This window comes from Dromiciops gliroides, chromosome 3 (assembly GCF_019393635.1).
Source record: "Dromiciops gliroides isolate mDroGli1 chromosome 3, mDroGli1.pri, whole genome shotgun sequence".
Taxonomy (NCBI): domain Eukaryota; kingdom Metazoa; phylum Chordata; class Mammalia; order Microbiotheria; family Microbiotheriidae; genus Dromiciops; species Dromiciops gliroides.
In genome coordinates this window covers 59,287,260-59,310,556 of record NC_057863.1, presented here as the reverse complement: position 1 = coordinate 59,310,556, position 23,297 = coordinate 59,287,260, and the positions used below count along the sequence as shown (strand labels likewise).

Here is a 23,297-nt window from a genome sequence, read left to right as displayed (position 1 = left end):
TTAAAAACCATTGCCCTACAAAATGTGTTTTTGTTTCCTCCTCCACTTTGTGCATCTGTTTATAGCTTGGCTAAGCATAACTAAACAGTTATCTCCACCAAAGGTCACAGTTAAAAGCTTTCTCTGGGTTGACATAGTTTAAATCAAAGCTTCTTAAACCGTGGGTTAAGACCTCACATGGGGTCATGTAATAATGTGGGGGTTAAAAAAAATTTGGCAACAGTAAAAGGTTATGTATGCCTGTTTTATATACATATATACCCAGGGTCGCATAAAAATTTCTCAGAATAAAAGGGGTCTCAAGAGTGGAAAAAGTTTAGAAACCCTGGTTTAGATCACATCACCTCCAACTCTTATTCTAGAGCCATGCCTCAGGCAAGACTCATAATAATGGTTCTAATGTTAACCTTTGTATCTTTAATCAATAGTCCCTATTTAGAGCTGCAACTCTTAATCAGTAAACATGTTTGTTTGTTTTTTTTTCACATTTTGATAACTATATTTAAATATAGTTTCCTTTGAAATCCCCATGTATTTTATTTTAGGTATTTAAAAACATGATTTGCAGAAGGGGTTAATAGAGTTTCACCAGACTGCCCAAGGGATCCATTACACAAAAAGGGTGGAGAAATTCTGGTTTACAGCATAACACCCTAAAAGTTGAAGTTGCTTGAAGCCATCTCCCAAAGTATCATGACTATATAATTATTATAAATTTTGTTTTTCCTGTAGGAGAAAAGGGCAATATAGGGCCTCCAGGACCATTTGGGCCTCCAGGGTCAATTGGACCAGAAGGACCTCCTGGTAAAAATTTTTTAAAATTGGTACTTTATGAAGATAACAACATTTCTAAAGGTAATAAATCATATTTAATTATGTTTATTTATGTCAATAGGACAACCTGGAGATCCTGGGACAATTAAAATTATATCTCTGCCAGGGAGCCAGGGGCCTCCTGGTCAACCTGGAGGCCCAGGAATGCAGGGAGAACCAGGACCACAAGGACAAGCAGGCAAACCAGGTTGGGAATAAGATATATTAACCTGAATCACTGAAAAGTCATTCTATAATAATTGTTGACATTTACAGCTTGGCAAATGGAAAGACCACCAGAATAAGTCAAATAGTATACTTTGGGGGGGGGCAGGGTAGTGAGGGTTAAGTGACTTGCCCAGAGTCACACAGCTAGTGTCAAGTGCCTGAGGTTGGATTTGAACTTAAGTCCTCCTGAATCTAGGACTGGTGCCCCTAATAGTATACATTTTGATTCTAGATCTGTCTTTGTAATTTAGGACACATCATTTCATATCTGGGGGCTTCAGTTGCCACCATTGTAAAAGCGGTTAACTAGATGATCCAGACAGTCATCTAAAAGTCTAAATCTATAACAACACTGTGCTTTAAGGTTTACAAAAATGTTTTCCTCACAGTAACCCTAGGAGGTAGGGAGGTACAAGTATTATTATTCTTGTTTTATAGATGAGGAAACTGAGACAGATTGGGTGATTTGTCAAAGCTAATAAATAGCAGAGTTAGGAATCAAACACATTCTACTGACTCCAAACTATTATCTATTATATTATTAAATCTATATACTCTTTGGCTTCCCAACATTAAAATAGTAGTCGTTTGTTTTGAGGTTAAACAACACAACTTTAGACAGCGTGTTGTAATGATAAACTCGATGATCTAGTTTGGTGTACAACTTGCTGGCAGCTAAAAGATGTTGAATCTAAATTGACCTGTTATAGAATACAAACTTAGAAAAACTGGTTGATTTTTATTTGTTTTCTAGATAAATATATTTTAAATGTTTTTCCTGATTACTATATGCCATAATAAATTGTGAGTTCTCTGAAAGATAAGTTTTCCTGATATAAAAATAAGTCACTTTGCTTATGGGTACTTAATACAGTGGAGTCTCTTTAAAAAGGAGATATCAGGCAACTAACACTTACCATGTATGGACAGGTATCAATGATTTCATTACTTTGCCCATCTCCTCAGTAAGGAAGCTCTAGCTACCTATGCAAATTGGCACCTTTTCTGCCTTTTATTTCTAAGTCTAACAAAGTTCCACAGAACACTGCAAAGGTAAGTGATTTGCCCAGGACCACACAGCATAGCCGGTATGTGACCAAGGCAGGTCTTGAATCTAGGTCTGGCTTCAAAGTCAGTTCTCTGAGTCACAAAACCAGTCTGTGCTTGCTTGCTTTCTCTCTCTCCTCCTTCCTTCCTCATGTGTGTGTATTAAACTGTTTCATTAGAGAGCTGATATAAATTAGGCACCATGGTATAGTGGAAAGAACACTGGATTTTGAAGTAAAATAAATATCAGAATGGAGTTTTAGTCATGCCCCTCACCCAGCCATATACATGTTTGAAAGCATTTTGGAATTTTAGGTCTTGCATCTTACATTTTGCTTGCTTGTTTGCATTGTGACAGATTAAGAGAACCTCCATACCATATACAGCATATTTCATTAAGTTCTAGGATCCAAAGTTTAAGGACTGTTGATTGTACAGTAGATGGTAGTGGGTCTTGATTCCATGCCATAGTTGAAGGAGTTGAGGATGTTGTACCTAGCAAAAAGCAGATGGGGAGGAAAAAGAGAATCCTGTCTTTAGGTTCCTAAAAAGCTCTCACTTGAAAGAGGAATTAGACTTGTTCTCTGATTTTATGGGGCAGAACTGGGACAATGGGTAGAAACTGCAAGAAATAAGATTCTCCTTTATTGGACATCTTCTAGCCCAGACTAAATGACTACTTACTTACTGTTCCAGTTATAGAGGAGAGAAGGAAAGGTAGCAGTGGGAGGTAGAAGTAGGGAATAGTAAATGTGAATATCTAAAGCATGTGCATAAGCCAAAGATGGATAGGTCAGAAAATAACTTCTCTGAAATAGAAAACCTGAGAAGCTGAGATGGCAGCAGGAACTCTGTAACCAAATAGGATATTTTCAACTCAGGTAAGTCTGTACTGAAATGTTAGTGAATATGTCAGTTGGCCTCCTTGAATTACCATCCTTATACCATCACCATCACTGAAAGATTGATGGTTTGAAAAGAACTTTGTATCTATCACCTATTTGATTCTCATAACACCTTTGTGAACTAAGTCTAGAGGTTACCACTATCTACATGCTGAAACAACTGAAAAGTCAGAGAAGTCTCTCAACCACACTCATGCAAATAGGTGACAGTGATGGGGTTTGAAGATTTTGGATTCCCAAAATAGTGCTCTTCATACAAAGCTAGGCTGCTTAATCCTGCTCACCCTTAATTTTATGTATGAGCCTAGCATGAGGCTTCAGGAACCCTCCTTACCTTACTGAATCAGTAAAATTGTCATAATGGTCAATGACTTTCAAATAATGAAGAAATCTAAATAGCATCAGAAATTTTAAATTGCTATATGCAGAGAAAAAGAATAAGCATTCATATGGCACCTACTTTGTGTCAGGCACTGTGCTAAGTGCTTTTTACAAATATTATTTCATTTGATCCTCATAACAACCTTGGGATTGAGTATGTATGTTATTATACCCATTTTACAGTTGAGGAAACTGAAGCATAAAGTGTCTAAATGACTTACCCAGAGTCACATAGCTAGTCACTTTCTGAGGACATATTTGAACTCAGGTCTTCCTGACTCCAGGTCTAGCACTCTCTCTACTCTGTGCCACCTAGTGGCCTCTTACTTCTTTTTATTATCGTTTTCCCATATATAAGAATGATGGGGGATTGTTGGTTTTTGTTTTGCTTTTCCACATATATGAATGTAATGATGCAATGTTTGGTGCTCAATAGGACTTCAAGGACCAAGAGGTCAACCAGGGAAACCTGGAAAACCAGGAATTCCTGGACCAGTTGGAGAAAAAGGCAACAAAGGATCTAAAGGAGAAATTGGTAAATACATCTGTACTTATTTTCTCAACAAAATTAGGCTTTCAAAGAGTCATTTGCTAAGAGCAATAAGTACCATATTGTGTTTGGAAAAAGGCTATGTAACTTCAAAGGTAATATGGGATTTCTTCATTTACTTTTCCTTAAGCACAGGGAGAGGTGGTCAAGAGGAACAAAAAAGAAATCTAGGAATTATTGGATGGAACAGTCTCATCTTCTATGTAGCCCTACATAAGGGCTCCAAAACCAGGAGAAGGGAAGGGGAAGGCAAAAGAAATAAGTATTTGTATATAGCACGTACTATGTGTCAAGCATTCTGCAATACACTTAACAAACATTATCTCACTGGTGCCTCACAATAACTCTGCAAGATAGGTGCTGTTTTTATTCCCCATTTTACAGTTGAGAAAACTGAGGAAAGCAGAGTGTAAATGATTTGCCCAGGGTCACACAGCCACTAAGTGCCCAAGGCTAGATTTGATCTCAGATTTTCCTGATTCCAGGCCTATCATTCTATCCACTCTGAAGCCTGGCTGCCTCCAACACAAGAGAACACAAGATAATCCAGACAAAGTGATTCACATTGTTTTATCAGCAAAGCTATTTTAAACAGATCAGTTTCTAACAAGTCAGGCAGAATGTGATGGAACATTAATAGATATTTTAATTTCATAAGGCTCAATCCTGCCCTTTAGGTATATAGATCTGTCACTGAATATGAAAACTAGCAGTAAAACCAGAAAAAGAATGAAATAGATGTTGCTGGAGGGACATCTTGATACTTATATAAGAATGACTACTTTTAACTAAAACAGTTTCATTTTCTACCTTGGTTATGCTATTGACATCTTGGGCTTGGACAAGAACCAACTGCATAACACACTCTACTTGGCATGTAAAATCCATTTGTCAGATTGATTAAACTGGATTAAATATTACCTGCTGTCAAAGCTGTGTAAAATTATTCTGTGCATTCATGTTGGAAAGTGACCAGCTGTTCAAACCTAACATTTATCACATCATTGAATTTTTAAACTAATAAAGAAATAAATATCCCTCCTATTTTCTAATACTAAACGCCCAAATCGCTAAGATACAACAGATACTAAAAGTCCAAATTTGAAAAGGTTGAAGTATAGGGCTAAGAACATCCCTTACTCAGTGTTGGCTCTGGAGTTATCCAAAGTACCCTAAAAATATAGACTTTGTATGACTGCACAGATGACTTAGGACCAATACATTTTGCTAATTTGAAGATATTGGTGGCCAAATTTGTTTTCCACAATTAGTTCAATGCAGAAAAATGGGATATGTTTATAGAACATCACTATCTCTACCCCAGAAAAACAACAAAAACTTATATATTAGAATTACAATGTAAATTTCAAGTATTGTGTGCAATAAATATTTAACAAATGGAAAGGGTAACTAACACAGAAAGAGAAACATATTTTATTCAGCCATATGTAGAAAATGACCTAATTATGGATGAGGCTTGCCCAAATGCAGAGAAACATTTAGGGTTCTTAAAATTCATTAAGTGGGGGCAGCTAGGTAGCGCAGTGGATAAAGCACTGGCCCTGGATTCAGAAGGACCTGAGTTCAAACCCAACCTCAGTCACTTAACACTTACTAGCTATGTGACCCTGGGCAAGTCACTTAACCCCCATTGCCCTGCAATCAATCAATAGATAAATAAATAAATCATTAAGTGCCTTAGTTTTGACTTTAGACAAGTAGAATAGATTAACCTCTCCCCAAGTAGAAACTAGTTCTTCTATCTTTATCTACCTTTCTGATTCACCAAAACTAAGTTCCTGAAGCCAGAATATCTCACAGGTGTTCTGTGCTGTTTTACTTTGTTTACCTTTTCAATTTGAATCACAGAATTTGGAGTTGAAAAGGCCTTTAGCTGTTTGCTCTTTCTCTGTAATCTTTGATCTCTCTTTATCCATTGACACCCTCCCCATCCCTTCAAATATGTCCCTAGTCTTAAAAAAAATTTCCTTGACAATGCCATCCCCTCAAGTTGTAGTCCCAGATCTCTCCTCCCTTTCAGTAAAACTCAAAGAAAAAGCAGCTGCTTATAGGGGTCCTCCATTGTCTCATATCCCAGTCACTTCTCTCTGCCTCCTGCATTCTGTTAGAAATAAAAATACTGGACTTTCCCTTTTGGTGAATATATGAAGGCTTTATTACATTCTTGCAAGAATGGGCATGTACTATAAAGAAAAGCGGCATGCTTTGCCACAGCAAAGTTCTCTTTTTATCTCTAAACCTAACACAAAGGTCCCTCCCTCCTTTGCCTCATTGTTTGAGGGCTCAAGCTGTACAATCTTTCCAAAATATCTCTACATATTTCCCCTTAACATGTCCTCCCTCCCATTACATACATAGCATGTTTGAAACTGGTGGCAGTCTCCGCCTTTGGAGTGTTGGCAGTTAATATGCATAAGCTAATTAAGCAAGCACAATACAAACTAGCTTTAACCTTTGGCACACTAGCTAGACTACATGCCTTTAAGTTCTCTTCTTTTATATCTACTTTTAGTCACTTGCAAGACTCTCTTTTAGCCTTGAGGTCCCTTTCTACAATTCTCCTTTCTTACCCAGACTACCTCCCAGTCTCATTTTTCTGAGATAACAGCATTTTTCTGATCTGACACTATTTCATTTCTCTCAATTCTGACTTCTCACCCCACCACTCAACTGAAACTACTCTGTTCAAAATTACCAATAAGTTTAATTGCCAAATCCCGCTGCCTTTTCTTAGTTCTCAGGCTTCCTGACCTGTCTATAGCAATCAACACTAAAGACCCTACCTTTTCCCTGGATTTGCCTTCCTGGATTTCTGTTACAGGGCTGCTTCTTGGTTCTCCTCCCTCCCTCCTTCCCTCCTTCCTTCCTTTCTTTCTTTCTTTTCTTCCTTCCTTCCTTCCTTCCTTCCTTCCTTCCTTCCTTCCTTCCTTCCTTCCTTCCTTCCTTCCTTCCTTCCTTCCTTCCTTCCTTCCTTCCTTCCTTCCTTCCCTGTCTCCTTTGTGGCTCTTCCTGGGCTCTCCTCTCTTTGTACTTACTTTCTTTCATTGGTCTCACCTGGTCCCATAGGATCAATTATTGTCTCTATGCAGATGACTCCAAAATCTACATCATCTAGTCCTCTCAATTCTCCTATGCTCTATTCCCCCAACAGCATGTTGGCCATTTCCTCCTGAATGTCCCAAAGGTACCTCAAACTGAGGTCCAAAACATAATTTTCTTTCTCTTTGAAAATGTTTAATTCTTACTAATATCTTTTATTTTTATATCACCTTCATCTTCCCCCTTACCTCCTTGGTGCATCTTTCCTTTTAACAAAGAAGAAAAATAGACTAAACAGATCAGCGAAATTGAGTATCACATCACTCAAGTCTACCAATATAAGCACTGTTCCACAGGCATTCATAGTCCCCCACCTCTTCAAAGGAGGGGAAGGGAGGTGCATTTTCTCATTTCTTCTTTGGGAAAAAGGAAAGCAGTTATAATTACACAGCTTTTGATATCTTTTTTCCATTTACATTATGCAGTTTGCTTTCCTGGTTCTACCTAATTCAATCTCATTAGTTCATCTAAGTCTTTTCTGATCCTCTGAATTTTTATCATGTTTTCCAATATATTAATAGTCCAGTACTCATGTACTACAATTCATTTAGCCATTCCAAAATAAACCAAAAATGTGCTAGGCAATGTGCTAACCGCTGGGGATATGTAAGACAAAAGTGAATCAGTCCTTGCATCTTTCTTTCCAGTTCTTTAAAAAAAAAAAAGCTTCTATGAATATTTTGGTGGATACAGGAACATTATGCCTTAACTTCTTCAGATTATATGCATAATAGGGGGATCTCTGTGTCAAAGAAAACAGTCATTTGGAGTACAAGGAGTCCAGCTAAAAGATTCCACACAGAGAAAGCTTTAATAAACTTTATTGATACTCACAAGGTGAGGAGAAAAGCTGTGCATGAAGTGAAACCTCAGAGTTGTTTGGATTTGCATTTCTGTTTTTATTAGTAATCTGAGGCATTCTTTTATATATTGCCAACAATTTGCAGTTCTTTTGAGTATTATTTGTTACTTTCCTTTGGGCACTTATCCATTTTGTCTTACATATTCCTGCTAGTTGCCCATATGTCTAGGACATGAGACTCTTATCAGAAACAGTTGGTACTATGGTTTTTTTCTCAATCAACTGCTTTCCTTCTTACCCTAGTTGCATTAATTTTCTTTATATAAAAGCTTTCTAATTTCATGTAATCAAAATTATTTATTTTTGTGATGACCTCTATACTTTAAGAATTCACCCCCTAGACATAGCTTGAAAGGTACCTAACCTGGTTCTGTTTTGTTTTTGTTGTTGTTTTGTTTTGTGGGACAATGAGGGTTAAGTGACTTGCCCAGGGTCACACAGTTGGTAAGTGTCAAGTGTCTGAGGCTGGATTTGAACTCAGGTCCTCCTGAATCCAGGGCCAGTGCTTTATCCACTGTGCCACCTAGCTGCCCCTGGTTCTGTTTTTAAAGTATAACTTTTAATAATCAAGTTATACATCCATTTTGAAATTATTGTGGCATAAGTGGTATAAGACATTGGTCAAAACCTTATTTACACCAACCTTCTTTCTACTTTTGCCAGGAGTTGTAAAATAGGGAGCCCCTTCCCAAGTAATTTCTGTTCCCTACCTTATCAAACACTGGGTTATTGTTTTTAATCCTCATTCCCCTGAAACCTACTTCTCTTCCCAAGTCCCCTATTTTTGCTTAGGGCACCCCTTATTGCCTCTTCCAGTCATCCTGGTTTGAAACCCTGGAGTCATCATCCACTCTTCTCTCTCACCTTCCAAACCTCATCCATTCTTCTTCCAAAACACCTCTTGCATCTGTGCCCTTCTATTTATTCACCCTGCCACTACCCTCCTTCAGACTTTCGATATCCCTTCCCTGGACTATTGCAATGAATTTCTAATTGGTCTCCCTCCTTCTGGGGCCCTTCCTACCCCATTTCATTCCCCACACAGCTGCCATAGGGATATTCCTGCAGCAGAAGTCTGACCATGAACCCTTACTATCCAATAACTCCAATCACTTAGAGGACAAGATACACACTCCTTTGTTTGGCATTTAAAGCCTTTCATAATCCAGCTTCCATATATCTTTCCAATCTGATTACACATTACTTTACCTCACACACCCCATGTTCCAGGCACATTGGCCTACTAACTATTCCCTATTTGCAGCATTACACTTGCCACCTCAATGCCTGAGCATAGAAGGTCCTCCCATCCCTAAAATGCTCTCACTCCTTAGCCCTCACCTCTTCATATCCCCAGCTCCCTTCAGGACACAGCTTGAGGGGCACCTCTTGCACCAGGCCCCTCCTAGTCCCTGAAGGAGGAGTGCCCTTCCCCCCTTATCTATGTGGACACACATACACACAAGATACAAGCTCTTTGAGGACAGGGCTCCATTGTTATCTTTGTACCCCAGCACCTATGCCAGTGCCTGACACTTGGCAAGTGCTTAATAAATTTTTGCTGAGTTTACTGTTTGAGTGCAAATAACTGCATAATTACTTTGCTAATATTCTTTTAAAATTTTCTTGAAATTCCAGTTGTTTGCTTCTCTAAGACCTATGATATCTGAGATAAATGAATTCCTTTAACAAATATTTTTGAGTACTTATGATGTATAGGATGCTGACTAACTAGGACTGGAGGGGATACAAATATGATTAAGAAATAACTTTTTTATTAAGGGGTATAGTACTTAAGGAATATTGTAGAGAGAGGGCATGCACAGGGATATCTCCAACACTAATCTTCCAATTATTGCAATATACGGAATACTTACTACCTGTGTAACACTATCATAGGTGGTATAATGGAAACAAAGGAACATAGTTCCTCTCAACAAAGAGTTTTCAATATATCTGGGAAGAAAAGTTAAGCAATATACAAATTGAAATAAATAACAATGCAAGAAAAAAATCACTTTTTTCAAAGAGCTTCAGTATACTAGGGGAGATAACACATGCACACAAATAATTACAACAAAAAACATCAGAAGATACTGTTTGGTCAAACCATGAAAAGCAATGCCCTCATTCATTCATTCATTCTTTATTGGAGTACCTATTCTATGTGGGGCAGCTAGGCAGTGCAGTAGATGGAGCACGAGGGCCAGAGTCAGGAAGATCTGAGTTCAAATCCAGCCTCAGTCACTTACTAGCCATGTGACACTGAGCAAGTCACTTAAGCTCTTAAACTCAGTTTCTTTATCTATAAAATGGTGATAATAATAACATCTACTTCCCAGAGTTGTTGTGAAGATCAAATAAGTTAATAATTGTAAAGTGCATAGCACAGCACCTGCTCATAGTAGGCACTATATAAATGTTAGCTATTTTTATTGTTAGGCACAACAAATATTTCCATGTATAAGTTATACCAGAGACACATGAACATTTCATTGAGCAATCTGGGGTGATAAGTTTGGATTTCAATGATGGTGTATGTACTTTTTGATTATTTTTTGTTCATATTTCTTCTAAACATTTAAGCATATATTTTTAAGGACCACCTGGTTCAGTTGGATTGCCTGGATTAAAGGGAAAACCTGGAAACTTTGGACCACCTGCAACTGGGCCTTCCACCAGAGGCTTTATCTTCACCCGACACAGCCAATCAGCAGAGATTCCTTCATGCCCAGGAGGAACGGTGCCCCTGTATAGTGGTTATTCTCTTCTTTTTGTGCAGGGAAATCAACGAGCTCATGGACAAGACCTTGGTAATATCTCAGATCTAATTTGAATAATTTATTTCATAAAAGTGAAAACTTTGTATTGTATAGTATAGTTGCCTCAGAAGCAGAACATTAAAAACAATACAAAGAATGGCAGCTAGGTGGTGCAATGGATAGAGCACCGGCCTTGGAGTCAGGAGGACCTGAGTTCAAATTCAGTCTCAGACACTTAACAGTTACTAGCTGTGTGTCTCTGGGCAAGTTAATTAACCCCCAATTGCCTCGCCAAAACAAAACAATACAAATCAAATCACAGGCAACCAGATATTGAAATAAAATATCCAGCACAGCTAGGTAGAGCAGTGGATAGAGCACCGGCCCTGGATTCAGGAGGACCTGAGTTCAAATCTGGCCTCAGACACTTGACACTTACTTAGCTGTGTGACCCTGGGCAAATCACTTAACCCCAATTGCCTCACAAAAAAACCCACAAAAAAAAAAACAAAAACAAAAACAAAAAGAAATAAAATGTCCTCCCCCAAATTACTATTTTCTCTATCTCTGCATTTTAAAACATTGGACAAATTATAGTATATATTTTAGGAAAGGGAGGAGTGAAAAACGTGAGTGTGGAGATTAATTCAAGCATGATGGTGCCCAATCCAGTAAGAAAGCAGTTCAGTTCCCATATTACCTATTATTTGCTTGAAATATGGGAGTGCTTGACTCCAGCAAAACATTTCACTTTGGACCTTAACCAAAGCTCTGCCCATCCTACATTATGTCCCAAATTTCTTTTGAAGTTTACTTCCAATATTTATTTCTAGCTCAGAGAGCAAATAAAGCATTGATCTGTCTGTTCTGCCATCCCAGAGTAAGTGCTAGCATAATCCTGCCAAGGATTCATCCCACTCATTCCAAATAGTATTGAATTCAAACATCTGTCTGCCTTTAAGTCTTAAATTTGTTATCTTTTACAAGTCTACTGAACAGCGAACATTCATATATGTAATTTAGAGTGGGACTGATACAGGGGCATGTCCTACTTGTTACCTGTACTTATACTACAAAGATTCATGATTTCATACATGTGGATATTCCCTGAACCAGTGTAAGTGATAGCTCTTCTAGTCTGCAGAAGACATTTTTACTGAGTTTCTGTGGCTGAACCTTACAGTGATAAATCTCCCCAACTGAGCTAGGCTTGTTCCCATCAATAAACATATAGTCTGTCACAATGCTTATAATTAGAACCTTTGCAGCTTGGAAGAACCTGCCAAATAGACCTGGCAGAGTTTGAGAACCCAGGATCATTTCCATGCCCTGAAGAATACTATTTTAGTGGAGATTTATATATACCTTCCAAAAAACTCCTAAAGTAGTTTAAATAAAAATTTTTTAAAGCCTCACTATGGTTTCAGCCATTCAATGTTACAATTTGGAGATGCTGTTATTTACAGAACTGATTGCCATAATCCAGTTTTTCTCCAAGTACTTCAGATTATGTTTTATTAGAGTGAGTCTCTAGTTGAGATATTAAATTATTTTTCAGCTAGTAAAGAGGCACAATCCTGTGTTCTACAGGAACTCTTGGTAGCTGCCTCCAGCGTTTTACCACAATGCCCTTCTTGTTCTGTAACACCAACGAAGTGTGCAATTTTGCTTCCCGAAACGACTATTCGTACTGGCTGTCCACAACAGCCCAGATGCCGACAAACATGGCCCCGATTACTGGTAGGGCTTTGGAGCCTTACATCAGCAGGTACAAAATTCCTTCCTTCTTCTTTTGATAAGATGATGAAAATTTAGTTTAGTGGTTATGAAATGTTCTGTGTAGGACACACCTTATGATAATCATAGTGTCAGAAAGTGGTGGCATTCGCCACCTTTTATGTCATGTTCCAGATGTACAGTCTGTGAAGGTCCAGCCATGGCCATAGCGGTTCACAGTCAAACCACCGACATTCCTTTATGTCCTGATGGCTGGATTTCTCTTTGGAAAGGATTCTCTTTTGTCATGGTAAGGAGAGAAGCTGAAGCAAAATCACAGCAGGTGTTATTTTCAGCAGCTTAATGGGCTGAATCTGTCCATAATAAGCTGTTTGGCACCTGAAAATGATCACTTTTAATGCTCCTGTTTTCACAGTATACGAGTGCAGGCTCGGAAGGTTCTGGGCAAGCGCTAGCATCCCCTGGTTCCTGCCTGGAAGACTTCCGTGCCAATCCATTTATAGAATGTCATGGCAGGGGAACGTGCAACTACTATTCAAATTCTTACAGTTTCTGGTTGGCTTCATTAAATCCAAGAAGAATGTTCAGGTAAATATTCAGAGACAAACATCATCTGGAGGTCCAGTAGAACTACTCCAAGGTTACTAAGATCAGCATTTCTTCTTGGTTTTTTGTTTTGTTTTGTTTTGGGGTTTTTTTGGTTTTGGTTTTGGTTTTTTTGGTGAGACAATTGGGGTTAAGTAACTTGCCTAGGGTCACACAGCCAGTAAGTGTTAAGTGTCTGAGGCCATCTTCTTGTTTTTAAAATAAATTTTAGGGATATCTTTTTTCTATCATCTAAATATATTCATCCCTTTACTCCTCCCAGAGGGCCATCCCATATGACAAAGAATATTTAAACTAAGAAAAGAAAAAGGGAATTTTAAAAAATCAGCAAAATTGATCAATGTATTGAAAAACAATCTGTAAATTCACTGCAGTTTTCTGTATTCATGTGCTTCATGGCTCTACCATGGGGCAGGTAGAGGTGCCTTTTCATGTCTCTTCTTTGGGTCATGCTTGTCCTTTGTAATTCAGCAACATTCATTTCCAGTTGCTTTGTGGCAATTGTTTCCTATTACATAGTTGTAGTTATTGTACATGTTATTTGCTTTGCTTTGCTTACTTATCTCTGCATCAATTCACATAAGTCTTTCCAAGCTTCTCTGTGTTCATCACAGTTGGCGGTTCTTTACAGCACAGCAATATTCCATTACAGGTAGCACAATTGATTTAGTCATTCTCCAATCAATGAATGTCTATTTTGTTTCCAAGTTTTCCATAGTATTTTTATGTTACTTGGCTCATATGCAAAGAATCATATGCAAAGAACCACCTTCACATTGGCACCACCAACATCTGGGCATTTCAGAACCATTTCATTACTAAGCACATAATGTAATCATGGCTGTCTGTAAAACATCCCCTAGGTAAAATATCTCTAATATCATACACAGTATTCATTTACTAAGAAGTTTTAAGCTACTTAGGCAGTGGACAGAGTGCTAGACCTGAAGTCAGTCAGGAAGACTTGAATTTAAATACATATTCTGACCTTAGCTGTGTGGCCTTAGCAAGTCATTGAACCTGAGTCTGTTTCAGTTTCTTCATCTATAAAATGAGGAGAATAATAGCACCTACCTCCCAGATTTGTTATGAGGATAAAATGAGATATTTGTAAAGTACTATGTAGACCTTAAGCAAATCTTAAAGCACTGCATAAATGTAAGCTATTAATATTAATATTATTATTATACAATGATCTGAAGACTTTGAGAAAGGCATCAGTACAATGAGTGATGTTATCTAGAACATGAAATCTCAAAAACTGGAATGCAGGTGCCCCAATCAAAACAAAGCTAAGACTAAGAAATTATATTTAGTTTATTACTAATAATTAAATCACCTTTTCTGCCTGCATGCTTCTAGAAGGAAGGAAGTCATAATTCATAGGCAATCACCTTGTTCCTATCTCCACAACATTTTTCAAAAACACCCACTTATGTCCAGTCACAAAGCCTCATCAGTTCTTACCTAGATTATTACAATAGTTACTATGATAATACTGGAATATATAATGAGATGGTTACAACAGACCACATATTGTTTGGTTTCCCTACTTCAAGTTTCTTCCCAGGCCAAACCATCTTCCACACAGACACCAAAGTGATTTTCCCAAAGGGCACCTCTACCCAGGTCCCCTCCCTGCCCAATAAACTCCAGTGGCTTCCTGCTACTTTCATGGTCAAACAGAATCTCCACTTTCTGGCATCTGAAGCTCTTCACCGCTTGGCTTTTTATTACTGTTCCAGTCTTCTTAAACATTACTCCCCACACTCTGTGGTGCAGCCATCATTGCCCACTTGCTGTTCATCATGCCCAACACTCCATCTCCCAGGTCCATGCCTCTGCATTGGTTGTCCCTCACACCTGGAAGGCTCTCCTCTGACTCTGGTTAATCACTGGTTAACTCCAACCTCCCTTAGCCCTTCCTTCAAGACCCCTTTCCTGGGCCCCCTGAAGTTAGAGCTCCCTCCCAGAAGGACCCCTGCATCTTCTCTGTTATTTCTATACTTATACATGCACTGCTATCTTCTTCATTATTGTATATATGGGACATAAACACTTAATGCCTGTTGACTGATTGATACCTTGGGATGAGGTAGCACAAATGTCCTCATAACCACAGTGACATGATGATTTATTCTCTATTCTACCAGAGAGATCCATTATCAACATTTTTACCCGTTTCTGAATCAAGGACTTCCTGGTGCCAAACTAACAATAAGTCAGCAAGTTAAACAATCAGTGAGAAAAGTAAAAGACTTGTTTATTCCAATTCCTACCTTCAATTTACTCTGTGAGCTTGAACAAATTATTAAACTTTTTGGTGTTTCTGTTTCTTCAATTAAAAACAGGCTAATTTATCCTAAATATCATGATATAGTCATTAGAAAGATAAACATATCAATATAATTAAAGGATTTATAAAACATGAATAACAATATAAATCCTCATTATTTAAAATAATATAGATTACTTTAAGAACTGTTACATTACACATGTGTATAAAAATGTGAACTTAACATTAAAATAAATCCACACCACAAAAAAAAGTTTCACTATAGGTTTACTTTTTTTTTTTTTTTGGTGAGGCAATTGGGGATAAGTGACTTGTCCAAGGTCACATAGCTGGTGTCAAGTGTCTAAGGCTGGATCTGAACTCAGGTCCTCCTGAATCCAGGGCCAGTGCTCTATCCACTGTACCACCTAGTTGCCCCTATAGGTTTACTTTAAAGAGATTATTCCTTTAGTGATTCTATTTTACAGATGAATCTAGGTAGCGCAGTGGATAAAGTGTTGACCCTGGACTCAGGAGGACCTGAGTTCAAATCCAGCCTCAGACACTTGGCACTCACTAGCTGTGTGACCCTGGGCAAGTCACTTAACCCTCATGGACCAGGAAAAACAAAAACAAAAACACACAAACAAATTAATCTGCAAAAATCTGATTTAGATTTTTTTCAAGAAATCTGTTTTATATGATAAAATACTCTTAAAATACCATTTTTGAGTTACCGTTTGTATTTTTGAGCTACCAAATTTATGTAGATTTGAGCACAGTATATTTTCTCTCCTGTTTACTAAAAGCAGTATCTCCTCCTGGGTAATGTCAGTGAATCCATCAACAAGTGTTTATTAAATGTTCACTATGTGCCAGGAACTGTAATCTCTTTAAGAAAAGGGGCTTTTGAGTTTTTTGTCTTTGTATCTGAAGTACTTACAATGTACTAGCTAAATGTTTGTTGACTTAAATCACATTAATTTAAACAAGTATTTTCTCTTTAATATTTTTTCCCCAGAAAACCTACTCCATCCACTGTAAAAGCTGGAGAGCTAGAGAGGATAATCAGTCGCTGTCAGGTCTGCATGAAGAGAAGAGACTGACAAAATCACAGAAAAATAAAACTGCTCCCCATGCAGAGAACAGTCATTTCTTTCTTTCTTTTTTTTCTGATAAAAGTATTTTATTTTTTTCCAGTTACATGTAAAAATAGTTCTCAACATTTGTTTATACAACCTTTCCAATTTCAGATTTTTCTCCCTCCCCCCTCCCTTAGACAGCAGGTAATCGAACAGTCATTTCTTAGCCATGATCTGACCAGTGGCAGTGGAACTGTGCTACCACAAAAACTTTTTATAAATAAAATTGCTGAACTGTGCCACCAGATTATTCACAAAAAGCATTACTATTGTCTTTAGACCTCTGTTGGTTTAATTTGGAAGACTCTTTAATAGGCAAAGGCATCTTGGACAGAACTTGACTCATCCCTATTGAACCTGCTAAAGCCTACAACAGAAATGACCCACTCTCAGGGGCACATATTTCCTGAGGCCAAACTACTCCCCTCTATCAGAAGAGAGCCCAGGACTAATGCTAACTCAAGGAGGGAACAAGGCAGCCAAAATGTAAAAGCATATTGACTCACTGCATGTCTCACTGTAACACTTCCCTAGCTAAATATACAAAAGTGCCTTATTACCATAGAGTGCTATATAAATTTAAGATATCAAATTATCATTGAAAGTAGGCAAAACTCTCACCTTTTAAGTACTGGTTTTATTTTCCATTTGATGTGTCAACAGGGCCCAAAGTCCACCAGAACACACAGAAGCAGGGCTTTCATCCAGCTCACAGAGCCTCTCCTGCAAGATCTCCAAGAGTAAACCTTGTTCAGGGCACAGTACTGTTTTCCATCCACTCTTTGAAAATATACTTTCCTTTAACACTCTTCCATCAAATACATGCACAAACCATTAGGCTCTCCTATACAGAAATAGGTGCACTTGTCTTCCCAACTCACTTTCCAACAACAATGGAATTATCAAGGTTACCCGTGGACACAAGGGAGGTAGGCCAATTAGGTAGCCACAGTGAGAGTTATTAGATGGACAGCCTATGTACTCCAGTGGCATATATGACATAGTAAAATAGTCCAAAGTCTTCCAGGATAAACAGAAGCAAGGATCAACCAATATAAGATGAAGAGAAGGAGGAATTTTAAGTGCTGATGAAAAAAAAAACCCATAACGGATAGAACCATGGATATCAATGAAGTATCCCTCTAAGTGCCAATGCTAACTAATTAAATTCAGTTACCTTATCGATCTTGCTCAAAATAGGTGGGTTTTGATGCAATTTTACATTCTTCTCACCTGTAGACTTATTTCCTTGTTTGTCATCTTATAAAATGTCTTCATGTGTAAAAAGTAGTTTATTAAATTAACTGGCAATGCACATATGATAAAAAAAAAAACCAGGGTGCTTGGATGAGCTTCTAATGCTTTGCATGTATAAACATTCTTATGATTAATACTGCTATGGCCACAAAAGAGAAACTAAATATTGACTGAGTCTCATGAAGGGGGTCCCACATACCCCACATTTTTGCCTTCTGCTGCACTATATAAATCTACCATCATATCTAAAAATTCAATAGACATGAGAAAAGAATTTAACACTGTGCCCTGAACAAGGCTTACTCTTGGAGATCTTGCAGAAGAGGATTTCTGAGCTGGATGAAAGTCCTGCTTCTGTCTGTTCTGGTGGAGTTTGGGCCCCATTGACATATCAAATCAAGGTCCCTAATTTGTGCCACACTCTCACTGGCTCGCCTCATGCCAAACACCAAGTCAAGGGAAATAAAACAACGACAAAAAAACCCCAACCCAGTTTGTATAAAACAGAGTGGAATGAGCCCTGTGGATAAAAATTGGCATTCATTCCAAGAAGAGTGCGGGTTCCCTCCTCTGTCACATAATGGCTCTGAGACCCAGGGCAAATCCCTTAAACTCTCAGTGTTCCAGGAAACTCTCTAGGTTGCAAAAGTGCCCAACCACATTGGGAGAAGGATTTCCATCATCTGAGAGTTCCTTGTACTAATGAAAGCAGAGGTTCAGTGACCGGCTCTAACTCTAGAACCAAGCCCTTTCACTCTTTCCGTTTTATCTCCTGAGAAATATTTCAATAAAGACAATATATCAAATCTTTACTAATTCTATGAATATATATTTTAAGCTTTCAAAGAACAAATGAATGCCTTTTATTATTTTGTTTGATGATTTTTAAACTATCTCACTTTAAAAGGGACACAAAATGATAACACTGTGGGCAGAAATATATTGAGGATTCCTTTACACAGAGCATCCCAAAAGTCTGAGTGCAAATTTAAGCTATGAAGTATGATAAAACTTAAAACTGTCCTAAGACTTATAGTATTTGTATATACTAAGACTGTATATTGCAGATGTTTGTGTTCATTTCCAAATTAAATACAACTTAGTTTAGAAATTAGATTGTTTTACCAATCCATTGTCATAGGTTTTGAAGACTGAAAAGCTTAGAAAGGTCATCTATGGATAGTCATATATCCTGTACTATAGGGAGCTGCATCTGCAACGATCTCCCTACTTTAGAGATGAGGAAGCTAAGTTGCCACAGCTGATTAGTAGCAAAAACCAGAACCCAAATCTTGCCATTTCCAACCCAGTGCTCTCAGATCCTAAAACTGGTCTTAACTCACTCAGGTGATTTCCATAAATTCTATTCTAGGAAATTTTGTATTTATGATATTGCACTTTCAATTATTTAATTATTTCTGATTTAAAGAAAATAACCAGCTTCTCTTAGGAAAATTTAGTTTTTTAGATGAAACATGAATCACAAATAATCTCTTTAGATCTATGGTTTCAAATTGGGACTCAGCAATCTGTTCAAAGATTTCCCAGAAACCTGTTTTAACAAGATAAACATTTCAAATTACTTTCCAAATTAAATGAAATAACACAATTCTTGACAGAATTTTAAAAACTAAACTAACAATGAATTTTTCCATATGTCAAATGGTGTTACCATTCAATGTTATTCAGCTTTAATTATATAAGAAACGAAGTGTTATTTTTAAACATTTAATGGTTTTGTGTTTCAAGAAGGAATAACATCATTATATTATATAAATATTACAGCAAATACAACTAAAATGGAATGTTTTTCTTTTTTAACAATATTCTACTGAAGCTGACTCATGATCTAAAAATAACATTAATATTTGATCCAACGTATTGAATAAATTATTGCTTTAACTTTTGTAATACTGGTTAAGAAAACATATTTTATAGATTTTCATATTTACAGAATTGATAAAGTAGGTAATTGATTTGTTTCATGAAATACAAACCTGAAATGTAAGAAATTTCTACATGTTAGATGGTAGCCAGGGCATATACAACTAGGGGTGTGGAAGAAAGGTGTAGTTTGTCCTAGTCAAAGGGTTACAAACACAAGAAAAAATTATTGGTAAAATAATTTACCTTTGCCGGACCTCACCTTTGTGCATACCTATCCCATTCCTGGTCTAGTCTTGACCAACATCTCAAACAACTGAAATACTAAGCTGCCTTTAAGCCCTCCCTAGCTTCCCCATGAAATAAATGATGGTCTCCATGGTCAAAAGGGATTTCTTTACCCTTGAATTTTTCAAACTATTCTGTTTGGATTTATCATATATCCTGTACTCCGGTGATCTGACTACAACATGGTCCTATTTCTCCTACTAGATTATAAACTCCTCTTGTTTCATCTTTATCTTCCCAGTGCCTAGCATAGGGTGTTGTTGCACAAAAGCATTTCACCTTTGGTACTTCCATTTGTCTACTGATTACTTACCAAACTGACCTCTTAATTCATCACTTTCTTCAACCCATGAAGTTCGTGACCTCCATCTCCACTCAGCTTCAGCTATTCACGAAAGACGTCTTCTTGTAGACCTAGGCAGCCCCTGACACTGCTCTATCAACAAGATCTGAAATCCCATTTCTCATCACACTCTTCTCCTTTTTCTCCCTTATAGACTCATACACCTTTTTTTTTTTAATTTCTGCATGTCATGTTGTGAAAGAAGAATCAGAACAAAAGAGGAAAACCTCAGAAAAGGAAAAAAAAAGTAGAAACAGTATGGTTCAATCTTCATTCAGATTCCACAGTTCTTTTCTCTGGATGTGGAGAGCATTTTCCATCATGAGTCCTTTGGAATTTTCTTGGATCATTATATTGCTAAGTCTATCACAGTTGATCATCCCACAATATTGCTGTTACTGTGTACAATGTTCTCCTAGTTCTGCTCACTTCACTCAGCACAGTCCACTTAAATCCTTCCAGGTTTTTCTGAAATCTGTCTGCTCATCATTTCTTATAGCACAATAGTATTCCATTACATTCATATACCACAACTTGTTCAGCCATTCCCCAATTGATGGGCATTTCCTTGATTTCCAATTCTTTGCCACCACAAAGAAAGATGTTATCAATATTTTTGTACATGTGGGTCTTTTTCCCTTTTTTATGATCTCTTTGAGATATAGACCTAGTGGTGGTATTACTGGGTCAAAGGGTATGCACAGCACCATGGCTCTCTTTGGGCATAGTTCCAAACTGCTCTCCAGAATGGCTGGATCAGTTCATAACTCCACCAACATCATCATTAGTGTTGCAATTTCCAACATCTCCTCCAACATTTATTATTTTCCTTTTTTGTCATATTAGCCACTCCGATAGCTCTGAGGTGGTACCTCAGAGTTGTTTTAATTTGTGTTTCTCTAATCAATAGTGATTTAGAGCATTTTTTCATAGATAGCTTTGATTTCTTCATCTGAAAACTGCCTGTTCATGTCCTTTGACCATTTCTCAATTGGGGAATGACTTTCATTCTTATAAATTTGATTTAGTTCCCTATATATTTTAGAAATGAGGCTTTTATCTGAAATACTAGCTATAAAAACTGTTTCCCAGCTTTCTGCCTCCCTTCTAATTTTGGCTGCATTGCTTCTGTCTGTACAAAACCTTTTTAATTTAATGTAATCAAAATCAACCATTTTGTATTTTGTAATATTCTCTATCTCTTGTTTGGTCATAAATTCTTCTCCTCTTCATAGATCTGAGAAGTAAACTACTCCTTCCTTTCCTAATTTACCTGTGATATCACCCTTTATGTCTAAATCATGTACCCATTTTGAACTTATTTTGGTGTAAGATGTTGCTAACTCATAATTCTTAAGCTGCTTCTCTCAATTTGATGAAACTTACTCCCCTCCTGCTAATTCATATGGGACAAAAGATGTAGCCAGAAGTCACTTAAGAATGCTGGGGATCGGGGCGGCTAGGTGGCGCAGAGCACCAGCCCTGGAGTCAGGAGGACCTGAGTTCAAATCCAACCTCAGACACGACATTTACTAGCTGTGTGACCCTAGGCAAGTCACATAACTCCAACTGCTTCACCAAAAAAAAAGAAGAATGCTGGGGATGAAGTCCTGGGCAAAACCAAGGGATGGAAGTGGTTATTTACCTGACTCCCTACTCATGGTACAGTTTCCCTGGTCACTTTCCAGCACTGACTGGTTGCACATTCTCTCATATTCGCCCATCCCAGTCTCCAACTCAATGAATGAGGTGGGAGCATTGGAATACTCCTTGCTTCCCTTTGTCATATCCAGGCTTTCCCTCCCACCATGACTTAAGTGAGCTCTTTCTTTGAGATTCATTCAATCTGTATTTCTTATCCACCAGAGATTCAATACACTCTCATTTCCTCAATGGGTTCAGACTCTCCTACTCAACAATAAAACAACTGGCCCTTAGATGATGATATTGAAACGTATAAAAATATGGGTAATAAATATGGTGGCCTAAAGATTTTATTTTTATATGTATGTATGTGTATGTGTGTGTATTGTTAACCTGGAAATTAATGAAAAAATCAATACAGGAGAAAATAAGGTCTTTAATTAATCAGGGCAGAGAACTATAGCTCGCATTATCACAAAGCAAGAAGCTAGGAATACCCAAAGATGGAAATTGAGAACAGGGTTTTTATGGGGTAACAGACCAAAAGGGAACCAAAAGACTGCATCAGTCGGGTACAACTACTTAAAGCTCCAGGACCACCACCCTTCATTCCAGTCTCCCCCACCCCTTGGGGTGATAAGATTAGGTGTGGTTGCTGCCTTTGTGTCATGAGGGGGAGAGAGATGGCTTGAGAGATCTGAAGCCATCCCTCACCCAACTTCTCCCAGGCACCACAAGTGGGGGAAGGTCCTCCCCCATAAGGGAACTTTCCAGTCAGATGATCACCCCATCAGTCCTCTATAAAAGTATCTGCTGTCTTCTGCTTGAGAAAGGTATCTCAGAGAGCCATGCTTCTGTGCCATGCCTTCTCCCCATGAGAAGTCCGAGGATTTCTCTCTTGGTTTCCCTTCCCTAGCCCCTAAATAAACTTATCTTATTCTATGGGATTTGTGTGCATGAGGGTGTAGTTCTTTAAAAAGGAGTTCCTAAGGACCCCAACCCCCACCCTACTTCTCCATATCAATACCAACTTCGGGAAATAACAAGGAGGAAAATTTCCCCACCTTTTCTTTTCTTTTCTTTTTTTTTTTTTTTAGTGAGGCAATTGGGGTTAAGTGACTTGCCCAGGGTCACACAGCTAGTAAGTGTTAAGTGTCTGAGGCCGGATTTGAACTCAGGTCCTCCTGACTCCAGGGCCGGTGCTCTATCCACTGCACCACCTAGCTGCTCCCCCACCTTTTCTAAAAGCAAAGTTCTCATTCTCTTCCTTGTGCAAAAATCTGTGTATAATCACACTTAGTGCCCGCATGAGACAGACCGGACAGGTGCTGGTTATCCCCATTTGACAAATACCATTCAAGGCCCTCCGCGGTTGTTGGGATAGGGAGGTGTTAGCAGCCCCTGGAGGACAAGGGTCTGGGTTCAAATGTTGCTGCTGTTTGTGGTTTGGCTA

The 23,297-nt window shown here is 38.0% G+C and overlaps 1 protein-coding gene across 1 annotated transcript in view; it reads left to right on the top strand.

Annotated features, from left to right (window-relative positions):
• COL4A3 (collagen type IV alpha 3 chain) overlaps positions 1-16,602 on the top strand; it is a 170,216-nt gene extending 153,614 nt beyond the window's left edge. Inside the window, exons 45-52 of the mRNA XM_043995200.1 lie at positions 733-804; positions 896-1,021; positions 3,811-3,909; positions 10,507-10,719; positions 12,259-12,436; positions 12,580-12,694; positions 12,821-12,993; positions 16,308-16,602. Coding sequence (XP_043851135.1) covers positions 733-804; positions 896-1,021; positions 3,811-3,909; positions 10,507-10,719; positions 12,259-12,436; positions 12,580-12,694; positions 12,821-12,993; positions 16,308-16,392 — 1,061 coding nt within the window. The 3' untranslated portion in view covers positions 16,393-16,602. The remainder of the gene's footprint in view (positions 1-732; positions 805-895; positions 1,022-3,810; positions 3,910-10,506; positions 10,720-12,258; positions 12,437-12,579; positions 12,695-12,820; positions 12,994-16,307) is intronic.
• Positions 16,603-23,297: the final 6,695 nt, after the last annotated feature.